Source organism: Arvicola amphibius, chromosome 12 (assembly GCF_903992535.2).
Source record: "Arvicola amphibius chromosome 12, mArvAmp1.2, whole genome shotgun sequence".
NCBI lineage: Eukaryota > Metazoa > Chordata > Mammalia > Rodentia > Cricetidae > Arvicola > Arvicola amphibius.
In genome coordinates this window covers 122,035,053-122,047,829 of record NC_052058.2, presented here as the reverse complement: position 1 = coordinate 122,047,829, position 12,777 = coordinate 122,035,053, and the positions used below count along the sequence as shown (strand labels likewise).

The 12,777-nt window shown below is 49.7% G+C and overlaps 2 protein-coding genes across 2 annotated transcripts; one reads left to right on the top strand and one right to left on the bottom strand.

Annotated features, from left to right (window-relative positions):
• Positions 1–2,153: 2,153 nt before the first annotated feature.
• Ppp1r15a (protein phosphatase 1 regulatory subunit 15A) lies at positions 2,154–4,975 on the top strand. Its single transcript, XM_038313848.1, has 3 exons — positions 2,154–2,362; positions 2,862–4,244; positions 4,566–4,975. Exons 2-3 carry the CDS (start codon positions 2,871–2,873, stop codon positions 4,869–4,871), a joined length of 1,680 nt encoding a protein of 559 aa, XP_038169776.1. The 5' UTR covers positions 2,154–2,362; positions 2,862–2,870; the 3' UTR covers positions 4,872–4,975.
• A 738-nt stretch (positions 4,976–5,713) lies between these two features.
• Positions 5,714–12,388, bottom strand: Tulp2 (TUB like protein 2). Its single transcript, XM_038313410.1, has 9 exons — positions 12,251–12,388; positions 11,970–12,137; positions 10,474–10,655; positions 9,545–9,841; positions 8,627–8,739; positions 8,011–8,125; positions 7,815–7,913; positions 6,054–6,225; positions 5,714–5,872 (listed from the first exon to the last, which is right to left on the bottom strand). Exons 1-9 carry the CDS (start codon positions 12,309–12,311, stop codon positions 5,739–5,741), a joined length of 1,341 nt encoding a protein of 446 aa, XP_038169338.1. The 5' UTR covers positions 12,312–12,388; the 3' UTR covers positions 5,714–5,738.
• Between the last annotated feature and the right edge of the window lie 389 nt (positions 12,389–12,777).

Here is a 12,777-nt window from a genome sequence, read left to right as displayed (position 1 = left end):
ACTAATAAAAAGTAAATAAATTTTAAAAACTTATTTACTTATTATATATACAGTGTTCTGCTTACATGTATGCCTGTACTCTAGAAAAGGGAACAAGATCTTACTGTATATGGTTGTGAGGCACAGCTGGCATTTTATTATTTTTGTTTTTTTGAGACAGGGTTTCTAAGTAACTATGGAACTTGTCCTGGAACCCACTCTGTAGACCAGGCTGGCCTCGAACTCACAGAGATCTCCCTACCTCTGCCTCTCTGGTACTCGGATTAAAGGCGTGTGCCACCACCCCACTAGGCCAGCTGGCATTTTAAAAGTTTTTTTTTTAATCCATGCTGTAAGTGAAAACGAAGAATCAAGTAATGGAGACTCTGCATGCCAGAAAGTTATTGGTAGAGCTAAAAGTGAGAATGGCCTACAGGATGAATGTTTAAATTCTACACATCATCCAGATGCCTTAAGCAAAATCAGACTCAACTACGGTGATCAGTCAGCTGAAGGAGGCAAAATGCTGGAAGATGGACTCAGTGACTTCTCAGAGGATCAGGACAAGCCGGATGACAGGAGCGATGCTGAAAGCTACAATTCGGAAATAGGACAGTGGCATTTAAAACCTAGTGTCTGTAACCAACCCTGTATCCTCCTTACGGACTCACATAGTCCTTCTCGGTCAAATGTCAAAATTCAAAGAGAGTGTTTAGAAGTGGAATGGGAGGTTTAAAAAAGGAAACAGAAGAAGTCTTTCCAAAGATGTCAATGAGAGGTTCCAACCCAAAAGGTCCACAGCAGAACCACCTCAGCGACTGTGGCATACATACTGCAGTGTGTTTTCTGAGAATCCAATACTAAATTCTGAGCTCCCTATCAATTTGGTGCACTGGCTTCCTCCCCCGAGAATGAAAACAAAAAGAGAAGAAATCCGAAACATGATTCTGAAAGTACAGGAAGAGCAGAGTAAAGAGAAGCTGCTGAAGGAACACTTCCTCAGAAGTATCGGTAGAAGGGCAGAGCAGTGTCCAAGTGACCAGGAGGCTGGGGCTGTAGCTTCAGAAATCACATGGCGTTCAACTTTGGTTAGAGACAGCAAAGAGCTGAAGCGCTCACTCCTCAGAGATTTGGGGAGGGTTTATGCTGTAAAGCGTCACATAAGTAATTTCCAAAGGAGTATGTATTAAGTTAAAGTCTGTAAATATGTTAATGAGGCTAATTTTCCCAACATTAATAATTATTTTTTTCACTTTTAGGAAACCGTTGTTATGTATTTTCTGTTAATACTAAAACTGCAACTTCTAAACACAAATACACTATTCATAGGAGGAAAAAAATTTTTTTAAATAATAAATACATCTGGGCAGTGGTGTCGCACGCCTTTAATCTCAGTACTGGGGAGGCAGAGGCAGGCGGATCTCTGTGAGCTTGAGGCCAGCCTGGTCTACATGGCGAGTTCCAGGGCAGCCAGGACCACACTGAGAAACCCTGTTTCGAAACACCAAGAAAAAAAAAGAAAGAAAAAGACAGAGGGGGGGAGGGGGAGGGAGGGAGGGAGGGGGGAGGGAGAGAAATAGACAAGCAAACCAACAACCAAAAAAAAAAAAAAAACCCAAACTGAGCGTTTTGCCGTCAAAAATCACACCTGTCTTGGGAAAAAAATATGGCAAAATGTGGTGGTGCACACCTTTAATCCCAGCACTCGGGAGGCAGAGGCAGGCGGATCTCTGTGAATTCGAGACCAGCCTGGTCTACAAGAGCTAGCTCCAGGACAGGCTCTAAAGCTGCAGAGAAACCCTGTCTCGAAAAAACCAAAAAAAGAAAAAAGAAAAAAGTGGTGGTGCATTTAGAAGAAAGCAGCAGGAGGATCACTGATTTCGAGGCCAGTCTCTGTCTCTCTGTCTCTCAAGAAAAAAAAAAAAATAGAAAGGAAAGGCACTGGGCTGGTGACTTGCAAGGAAGCTGGACCGAGGGCGCAGCAGTCGGTCTGCCTGGAAGGCCGCCTTGACGTCACGAGGCCCGGAAAGTTCGCGAGAAGTGCGGTGTTGTTTTCCAGTTCCCACCTTTCCCAGGGACTTCCGAAGCCACGCCTCCGGGTGACGTCAGCGCAGCGCCGGCGTCAGGCTATAAAAGCGCGGTTGACAGTTCAGGCCCAGATTGAGCCTGTTCTCAACCGGTGAAGATTGCATGCGAGATTCCGCGCCACCCCGCAATCCCTTTGCCGGGACACTCCTTGCGGCAGCCTGTGAGACTTCGTGTCCCTGAATCGCACGCCTGAGGGCGACATGACCGCGCTGGCCTTGCGAGACCTCCGGACCCGCGACCGCTTCTGGCAGCCCGAACCGACGCTCCAGCCCCCGGGGTGACGCTCAACCCGCCGGTGCGTGGGGTCTGGGGGAGAGAGCTGGGGAAATCCCAGATGCTTTGTCTGAGAAGAGAGCCAGGCCTGGAGGGTCTGAGTAAAGTTGATGTTAATCTCTACGATTAAAGGGGAGGGGCCCGGCCGCTAGAGCCGCGGTGCTTGGGTAGAGCCGGCTAAAGGGAAGCAGGAGGGGGCAGGAGAAGCTTTGGGGGGGGCGTGAATTATAGCATCTATAATTATTATATAATACATAATATAAAGCCAGGCTCCCAGGTCTGAGGACGGGGAATCTTTGACCGGGGCTGAAGAAAGGGTTTAGGAGGGTGGGCTCTTGGTCTAAAGATGTAGAACCGAGTGCTGTGGGGTACTGAGAAGCAGGTGGCGGAGGTGGGTGTGAGCAGTGCTGTTAGGAATTTGAGGTATGGATTCTCGTGTTCCGTGACTATATTACCGTGACTCAGGGCTGTGGCATGATACTGTTTCCAGAGTGGCTTCTAAACAGCTCCCCCTTTTACAGCCCAGACACATGGCCCCAAGACCCCAGTATATCCTGCACTGGAGAGATGCCCACTCCTTCTACCTCCTGTCTCCACTGATGGGCTTCCTCAGCCGGGCTTGGAGCCTCCTGAGGGGCCCAGAAGGCCCAGAGCCATGGCTGACAGAAACAGTAACAGGAGCAGATCAGATAGCCACCAAGGCTCTGTTGACACCTCCCCTGGTCCCTGGGAACCTCCCTCAGGGGGACGCTGAGGAACATGGAGCTCCTGGGGAGAGTCCAGCAGCCCAGGGGCCTTCCTTTGATGTTCATGCCCAGAGTTCCCCTCCTGAAGCGTGGGGACTTTCAAATGATGGATACAGCGAGGAGCAAGGACAAGGACAGGATGGCCCTCGAGAGCAGCAGAGGGAACACACAGCTGGCCTGCCTATGCTCCTGTCCCCTAGCCTGCAAGGTGCTGATAAGAGCCTCAGGGAGGTGGTGGCTGGAGAAGAGGGAGGGACTGAGCTGGCTTATCCCACAGCACACGGGGAGGGTGGTCCAGCCGAGGACGAGGAAGAGGATGGAGAAGCCTCTGCTGCTTACATAGACCCAGGACACAAGCCCGGCCCTTCTGTGCATTGCCCAGGGGTGGCAGGACATCGAGCCACGGAGGAAAAAGGAACTGAAAAGAAAGCTGACCCCCCCAGCTCTCCTTTGGGCTCTCACTCCAGAGCCTGGGAGTACTGCTCTAGAGAGGGGTCTACGCAGGAGGGAGAAGTCGACCAAGAGCCACACGGGGCAGAGCAGGATCAGCCTACTCAGAAGGCAGCAGCTGAGGAAGAGAGGAAAGCTGAAGCTGTCTGTAGTGGGAATGCTTTCCTGAAGGCCTGGGTGTGTCGGCCTGGAGAGGACACAGAGGATGAGGACGACGGGGATTGGGGATCAGATGGGGAAGAGGAAGAAGGCCAAGCCTTGTCTTCCCCTACCTCTCCTGCACAGGCCTTCCTGAAGGCCTGGGTGTGTCGGCCTGGAGAGGACACGGAAGATGAGGACGACGATGACTGGGATGATGGGGAAGACAGTGTAGCTCAGACCTGTGCCACCCCCCATACAAGTGCCTTCCTGAAGGCCTGGGTCTACTGCCCAGGAGAGGACACAGAAGAAGATGAGTGTGAGAATGTGGTCCCAGATGATTCAGGCAAGAGTCCCTGCCTTCAGGTCCAGGGTTGTCTGCCTGGAGAGAAGACAGCGGGATGTGTGCGAGCAGAGCCCTCTCTTCAGGTGGCCTTCTATTTGCCTGGAGAGAAGCCAGCAGCACCTTGGGCTGCCCCTAAGCTGCCCCTTCGACTGCAAAGGAGGCTCAGACTATTGAGAACCCCCACCCGGGATCAGGACCCTGCAGCTCCCCTGCGGACCAGAAAGGTGAGTGCCAGAGCCGGGATTCTAGCTCAGAGATTATACCAAGGGTTTAGATTCCCAGTCGGGAGGAGGAGGGGCCGGGATCTGAAAATCCCTAAGGAGGCGTGCTGGAGGCGGGACTCCAGGGACCCACATGTTGCAAGTTCTTACACGGGAAGGCTGTTTCACCCTGTTGCAATCTCCTGTAAGAGGCAGGGGAGTGGTAGTTGGGCTAATGGAACTAACACGTGCGAGTGAGTCAGAGGGACAGTCAGGTTGTGACTATTCAAATACCATGCGTTTTTGTGTGACTAATTTTTGTCTTACTTCTGCCCATCTGTCCAGGTGCACTTCTCTGAGAAAGTCACAGTTCATTTCCTTGCCGTCTGGGCAGGACCAGCCCAGGCTGCCCGCCGTGGTCCCTGGGAGCAGCTCGCAAGAGATCGGAGCCGCTTTGCTCGCCGCATTGCACAGGCAGAGAAGGAGCTGGGTCCTTACCTCACCCCTGCCTTCCGGGCCAGAGCATGGGATCGCCTTGGAAACGCACCTCTTCCTCTGGCCTCCACACCTTTTCCACAGCCTGGGCATTGTGCCTCCTTAGGCCACGCCCTTGAGCCCAGCTCTGACCACACCCTCTCCCCTTCCCAGTGAAGCCCCTCCACCCATCCTGACTTCGGTGGGAGGCGAGGCTAAACCCGTATAGTTTTCTGTTATTTATTTTTTAATATGAAATAAAGCCTTTTGATTTATACTGATCAAGTCGTAATTATGTATTGATAATATCCTGCTGGTGGATCTTCAAGGGAGGCTAAAAATGAGTTTTGTGTCCAAACTGAAGTTTAAGACCAGCCTGATATACACAGTGCCGGTCTCAAAACACTGAGTTCTGTGTCCAGGCTGGGGTCAAGTGCCGCAGCTGATCCCAGCATTTCGAAGCTGTGGCAGGAGTTCCAGGCAGGCATAACCTATCGAGCGAGGCAGCCTTAAAAAACAAAGGGAGGGTGGTAGATACAAGGTATGACATGTGCAAAGCCAGGCACCAAGGTGCATGCTTATCATCCAGAACTCCTGAAGTGGAAGGGGAGGATCGGGTGTTCAAGGCTAGCCTCAGCTACCTTGTCGGGGACCAGAATGAGTATCAGAAAACTAAAAAAGAACGGGCGGTGGTGGCACTTGGGAGGCAGAGGCAGGCGGATCTCTGAGTTCAAGCCCAACCTGTTCTACAAGAGGCAGGGTGGTGGCGGCACACGCCTTTAATCCCAGCACTCGGGAAGCAGAGACAGACGGATCTCCATGAGTTCGAGGCCAGCCTGGTCTACAAGAGCTAGTTCCAGGACAGGCACCAAAAACTACAGAAAAACTCTAAAATCCAAAAAAAAAAAAAAAAAAAAAAAGAAAGAAAAGAAAAAAAAGGCCCGTCTCGAACCCCCCCCCCCCCAAAGAAAAAACCTAAAAACTGCTGTGAAGCTTTCTCCAAACGCACACGACAGAGCTGGTGAGGGATGGTATTTTATTCAGTTACTCACACGCCAGTTTCCCATCGAAACTAGATAAGCAGATGGCGAAGGCTTGGAGTGGGCAAAGAGGATATCGGAAATCCATAGTGAATATGTTTGGGGCCACGCGGCCGAACTGGAGCACCAGGTAGTCCGCTGATGAGCAAACCAGGAAACAGGACTTAAACTCTAATGCAGCCACGCGGCTGCACCCTGACCAAGCTAGGATACTCAGAGAGCTCCATAGACTACATGTCCCAATAGACCTTGCGAAAGCGAGGCTCCCGCCCTGAACGCCCTCTTTCTGCCCCCCAAACCCAGGTTGCTAGGAGCTCACGTTCATCGGGGTGCACAATCTGGAAGTTCTTGACCGAAGCCCGAGTGACGCGACCGTGAAAATTGAGCACGTAGGCGCCGCTCTCCTCGCTCCAAGATGGGGCTTTGTTCTGCAGTTGGAGCAGCCCTTGTCTAGCACCCTTTTGTAGGCGACTCAATATCGAATCCTGATCCTTGGGGGATACAACAGGGCATCGCTTGTTAGCCTACCCGCCTATCCGTTGGTCCAGATACACACATTTTATTTTATTTATCGATTTGAGACATAGTGTGTCTAGATTGCCAGATTTACCTTTTGTTTTTCTTTGTTTTTAGAGACAGGGCTTCCCTGTTGTAGCCCTGGCTACACAGAGCTCTGTAGACCAGGCTGGGACTGTAATTTTTTTCTTAGAAGATGAGTTTGAGAAAGCACTAAACATAGAGTAACAATCACTGTCGTGGTTATTATTACTCTCGCCGCGGCCTCCTGGGGCAGACCCAATGTGTTAGGCAAATTCACTTTTTCTTTCTTTTTTTTTCCCCCGTTTTTTTCTAGACAGGGTTTTGGGCTTTGAAGCCTATCCTGGAACTAGCTCTTACAGACGAGGCTGGCCTCAGACTCACAGGGATCCCCCTGCCTCTGCCTCCTGAGTGCTGGGATTAAAGGCGTGTGCCACCACCTGGCTTGTAATTGGTATTTTATATTTTCATTTTGTAGCTGGTCCTTGATGTTCACCATCTAATTTGTTTATTGGTATGAATGGAAACAGCACTTTATCAGGATTGCGGTGACTTCTCGACAAGTTCAAAATACTGTTGTTAGTTACTTGATTCTTGTTTGTGAACTTTCAAGAAGGCACGAGCATGCAGAATAGACAGAAGAAGAGATCTCTTTTACCTGAGCTTTGGAATTTCTTATCGCCTTTCCCACGTTGATTTCCGTATCTCCAATATTATGTGTATTGTTCCAGAGATAAATTTTATATATACATTTATGCAAAAATTATTTACAACTTATGAACAGACATTCATAATCACACACAGGTCATTATGTACACTCTACTATGCATACGTTGTTATACATAGTTTCAAAGTGGCCAAGCTTAAACTGTGGTGATGGCTGCACACTTTTATCCCAGCACTTGGGAGGCAGAGACAATGGGTCACTGAGTTTGAGGCCAGCCTACAGAGTGAGTTCCAGGACAACCAGGGCTACAACAGAGAAGCCCTGTCTCAAAAAAAAATATTTTTTGATTAAATGTAATATATGTTTCTGCATATCCTGGATTATGTGTGTGTGAATGTAGTTGTCTTCAAAGGCCAGAAGAGGGCGTTAGGTCCCCTGGAGCTAGAGTTAACGGAAGGAAACCAACCAGAAATTTGTTGTTTTTTGAGACAGGGTTTCTCTCTGTATCCCTGACTCCTGGAACTTTCTCTGTAGACCAGGCTGGCCTCAAACTCACAGAGATCCATTTGCCTCTTGGCCTCCTGAATGCTAGGATTAATTTTTTTTTTAAGACAAGGTCTTACTATGTAGCCCTGGCTGTTCTGGAACTAGATATTTAGACGGGGCTAACCACAGACTCACAAGCTCTGCCTTTCCTCTTCCTCTTGAGGGCAGTACATGTGTGTTAACAACTGAACCATCTCGCCAGCCCCAGCATTTTTGAGTCTCTAGTTTTTACTGCCTGAAATGGGACCCTGACAAAGTCAAGATCTATGATGGGATTCCCTAGCCCATTCTCCTCTCTTAGTGCTGTGATTTCCAGCCCTAAACACTCACACTTTGTGGCTGAACTCTCATCCTCTGCTTCCGGCTGTCCATTCCTGGAAGGATCACAGTCATTTTGCGAGGCCCCCGGAATCCCAAGACATTGGTTTCCTGGGAGGATTAATTAGATTATATTCCAGTTGGCCTCGCTCCTTATGCTGTCTCACCTATTGGCACCCCTCATTTCTGCCCCTGCCAGTATACTTACATAACATACAACTCCCAGCTCCTCTCTGATCCGGGTATTGTCTGGGATCCAGTAGTTCCGCTCGGGATTCACCCCGTTATCAAAGATGGTATATTTCGTGCCCAAGACATTGGATCTGCCCCAGGAGGGCAGTGAACAGAGCAATAATAACCGTGACAGTGACTGTTATTCTGTGTTAAGTGTTTCTCAAACCCATCTTCTAAGGAAAATAAAAAAAATCACAGTCCCAGCCCTCTGATTCCTCAGTGTCATTCTAGCATCCTACATCGACTATTGAGAACCCTCTTCCACCCAGGAAGCAAGAACTCACACACGCTAGACCTCTTTCCCCACAGGAACTGAGGGGTCCCAGCCCTCTGCCTATCAAAAACGTGAACATATTAAATGCCAGCCTGTATTCATGGTACCCAAAGCTTTCATGTTTTTTTTCTTTTCCAGCTATGGAAGTACAATCTGCAGAACTACAAAACCCATCAGACTTTGGTGCAGGTCCAGTTTAGTGCATTGTGGCCTGCTGGGAAATGTAGTCCATTTGCCTGTCTTTCTCATGACTTCCTGCCACCTGTTGCCTCACCCACATGCCAGGGGCGCCACACACCAAGAAGGCTTCACCTACCTAACTTTACCTATGAAGTTGTTCCCATTGCGAGACATGTCTTTGGGGTCCAGGGAGATGAGATAATTTGAGGTTTTGCTTCTTTTCCTTCTCCGCCCTGCCAGAAGGAAATGCTGCAAACCAGAGAAGACACTTCAGGACTGACCTTTTGGCACCTGTTAGAGCCAGGGTCCTGAACATAGCTCTAAACTCGAACGACTCTCTCAGGAGGAGGTGGAGGCCACACTGGGAGAAGACTGGTCAGATGGAGAGGGCCGTGGCTCAGCTAGAGAATGGAACTGCTTTGAAGGCCTAGTTTATACCAGGATTGGTGGTGTTTGGCCAAAAAGACTCAGTTGGGAGGCCAAAGGGACCCACTCATCTCAAGGGGAAGGGAGGGTTGGTAGATGTGAACTAACTCTGGAATGGATAAGGCTTGGTTATAGGGTAGAGAGGACCTAAACTAACATGTTCTAAAACGGTTTGGCTGACTGAGGTGGGCAGGGCTTGGAGCTGACAAGTCCTAACTATGAGACACAGGCCTGAGTCCCAAATAAATAAATGCTGAAAGGGGCTCACGTTGTTGGCCTGGCTGGTCTGGAATTCATGATTTAGAAAGGGCTGCCTTCCTCTGTTTACCAGCTGTGGGGGATTAAAAGACCCGCCACCACCACCTGGCTCCAATTTTAGTGTTTTCAAACAGTGTCTCATTAGGTGAGGAGGCTGGCCTTGAACTCGGCTGTCCTTACTCCCCTGACCCTCCCTGCAGCAATTCCCAAGAATTATTAGGATTAGCATTTTATGCCACCACATCTGGCTCCCGAAATTTTTAACCTTGTCCAAAAAGGGGAGGGAGACGACCCTCGAAGTTGGGGCTTGTTTCCCTTCTTATCTGTCCCCTCCAGTGTGAAGCCTCCCGCCGCCGGGGCTGAAGCATACGGCCACTCCGTCGTCCGCCTCCAGGTAGAGGTAGTAGGAGGGGAACATGCTCTTGTCCATGCCATGCTTGTTGCGGACGATGCGGCACTGCACCATGTGCTCTCGGGGTGCGGGTAGCAGCACGTAGGCCTCCATGTCCTCCCCGAGCCGAGGGCCTGGCGTGCGGGGCAGGGAACAGGTCATATTCCAAGGATTGTGGCTGCTTGTGTCGCCGTTGCCTTGCAGGACCTTGGGCGCCACTGGGGCGTTGTTTGTCCCTGTAGACTCCGAAGTCTCTTTCTTCTCCAGGTCTTCATCCTAGCTCCAGTGCAAATCAAAAGTGGAGGGGCAGTCAGGCTCGACCGCGCAGACTGATTGGCTATTCCAATAGCCAGCTACGGGTAACCCTTGAAGACCCGCGGCTGCCTGTTAGTCAAGCATGGCCGCTAACCCACCCAACCTTGCTGGCACGTCTGTCCATTGGTCAAACTCGCAACTTCATCAGCTCCACAGACCTACTGGATAATTTGCGTGAGGTCCTTCTCTAGGACACATAAATCCAGAGTACCTGCCAGAACATGCCAACAAGGTCGCCCGGCACTGTTGCGTAGTAGCAGCCATGCCTAGAATCCCCCAGTGAGGGGCTCAGGTTTCGCTCAGTGGTAAGAGCAGGCATGTAGTCATGTTGACTACAAAATGACCCTTCCAAATCATGCTTTGTAGTCTCCATTAGTAGTCACCTGTTCATCTGTTCATGGGTATTCTTTTTAGGGGAGGGAGTCTTTTTTTTTTTTTTTTTGGTTTATCGAGACAGGGTTTCTCTTTTGCTTTGGACTTCTAACTGCAGGAAATGCAAGCATGCAGCACCGAGCACAGACTTTGACCTTGTTGCTACTTCATCTAGTCAACATACCCTGTCGACGGGGCTGCAGGTTTTTAGTACCGCCTACCCTGATGCCAGAGGCTGGTGGGCTCGCTTCTGTATTCTTTTTCGCTGTGCTTTCTCCCACCATGCAGGATGCCGAGTCTCCATGAACCCTGTCAGAGTCCACTGCAGGGGCTGGGGCCAGGCTGGGTGCCTTGTGTTCCACTGAGGAATCCTTGGATTCCTCCTCTTCCTCTTCACTGATCCCTAGGGGGCAGAAGCAGTGGCAGGTCAGGACATCAGCTTCCAGGTTAAGGGGGGGGGGGGGTGTCAGCACTGTCACCTAGAGCAGAAACTCAAGTCCTCAGCTGCCTTGCCTGTCTCTTCCGCTGACCACACTCTGAGCACCTCATATGCACGTGGAATCTGCAAGGACTAAGACCGACCTCCTGATCTCCCTGAGGATGCACAGGGAGAGGCCAGAGTCAGTGTCTCACTGTGTGGCTCTGGCTAGCCCGAAACTAGATTTCTAGACTGGTCTAGACTGGTCTTGGTCTTGCTTTGTCTCCAGTGTTGGAATTAAAGGCATGTGTCTGCCAAAATTCCTGGCCAGAAGTAAATGAGCAAATAAGCTTTCATAGAAAGAAAGAAAGAAAGAAAGAAAGAAAGAAAGAAAGAAAGAAAGAAAGAAAGAAAGAAAGAAAGAAAGACCAAATAAGCAGAGGGACTGGATAGATTAACAGTCAAGGGCACATTTGGGAACATTCTACTTTTTTTTTTTAGATTTATTTTATGTGCATTGGTGTTTACCTGCATGTGTGCCTCACTGTGTGAGGATGTCAGATTCCCTGGAACTGGAGTTATAGACAGTTGTGAGCCACCATGTGGGTGCTGGGAGCAGCCAGTGCTCTTAACCACTAAGCCAGCTCTCCAGCCCACATTCTGCTCATGTAGAGAAAGAGTTCCTTTCCCAGCACTCAAGTCTGATGGTTCACAAATGCATCTAACTCCAGCTTCAGATGGTCTGACACCCTCTTCTGGCTGCTGTAGGAACTGCACTCACATTCACAAACACACAGACGCCCAGACGCATAACCAAAAAGAATTAAAATAAATAATCTGAGCCAGGCATGGTGGTGCACTCCTTTATTCCCAGAATTTGGGAGGCAGAGGCAGGTGGATCTCTGAGTTTGAGACCAACCTGGTCTACAGAAGTTCCAGGACAGTCAGGTCTACAAAGAGAAACACTGTCTTGAAAAATGAAAATAATAATAATTAATAATTTGGGTGTGGTGCAACATACCTTTAATCCCAGAACACAAGGAGGCAGAAACCAGTAGATCTCTGTGAATTCAAGGCCATCCAGGGATACATAGAGATTGACCCTCCCAAAATTAGTGCAGATAAATACATCTGATGTGGTGATGTTTTATATCTGAATACACTATAACAGGGATTAGACAGATGAATTGGGAGACCCATGAGTTATGATATCTCATATATAAGCTGTTAACCAAAGCAAGGAAGACAACTTGCATGTGAACCAAGGACCACATTTCACTCCCCTGTCCCTGAAATTACCAGGTCCTGGGGAGGCTAACCAGCCCCTGCGACGGTTTGCCATATGTGTCTTGGGAGGTGGAGGGATGACAGGGATATCCTCCATGCTCACTTCCTCCACATCTGAATCGGAGCTGTCTGGGAGCCAGCACAGATGGTGGAATGCAGCACCAGCGCCCCGAGTGTATACTAGAGAAAACGGAGTTTCAGATTTAGGGCCCTTTGATGCAAGAGGAGGAGAGAAAGGGTGGAATCCCAAGCTTCTAAGGCACATGCTCTAAATATCGGTGGCCCAAGGTTACCTGCTCCTCTAGGTGACAATAGGGGGGCCCTCTCGCCACTACCATCTCCACCATAGTTCATGGTGGCCAGGGCACTGTGGGCCCCGGAGGGCAGATGTGCCTGCGGTGTGTTCTTCTGGAGGAGAGGACTCCCAGCGCCTGGGGAAAAGTGCAAAGCAGCCCATTTAAAAAGGGTCTCCTGAGGAAGGTAGGAGGACAGCCTCAAATCCTGCACTACATAGCAAGATACAAGACAGCCTATGCTGCAGCAGAGATACATGCATCACCTCCCAAAATCCCAAACGAAACTCAAGAAGGCACACAACTGGGTGCATGTTACCCTAGGTTTTGATCCTTATTACCACACACACACACACACACACACACACACACACAAAATGAAATCCTGCTCTACCAGCAGAACTTCTGTCTTCTGGGGAGTCCGGGTTCCCTCAGACTCTACTAGGTTCTGATAAAGCCAGTTCCTGAATTCTTTTGGGTCTGGCCCTCTGGCTCTAAACTCTACCTGGAACTGTCAAAGAACAAGG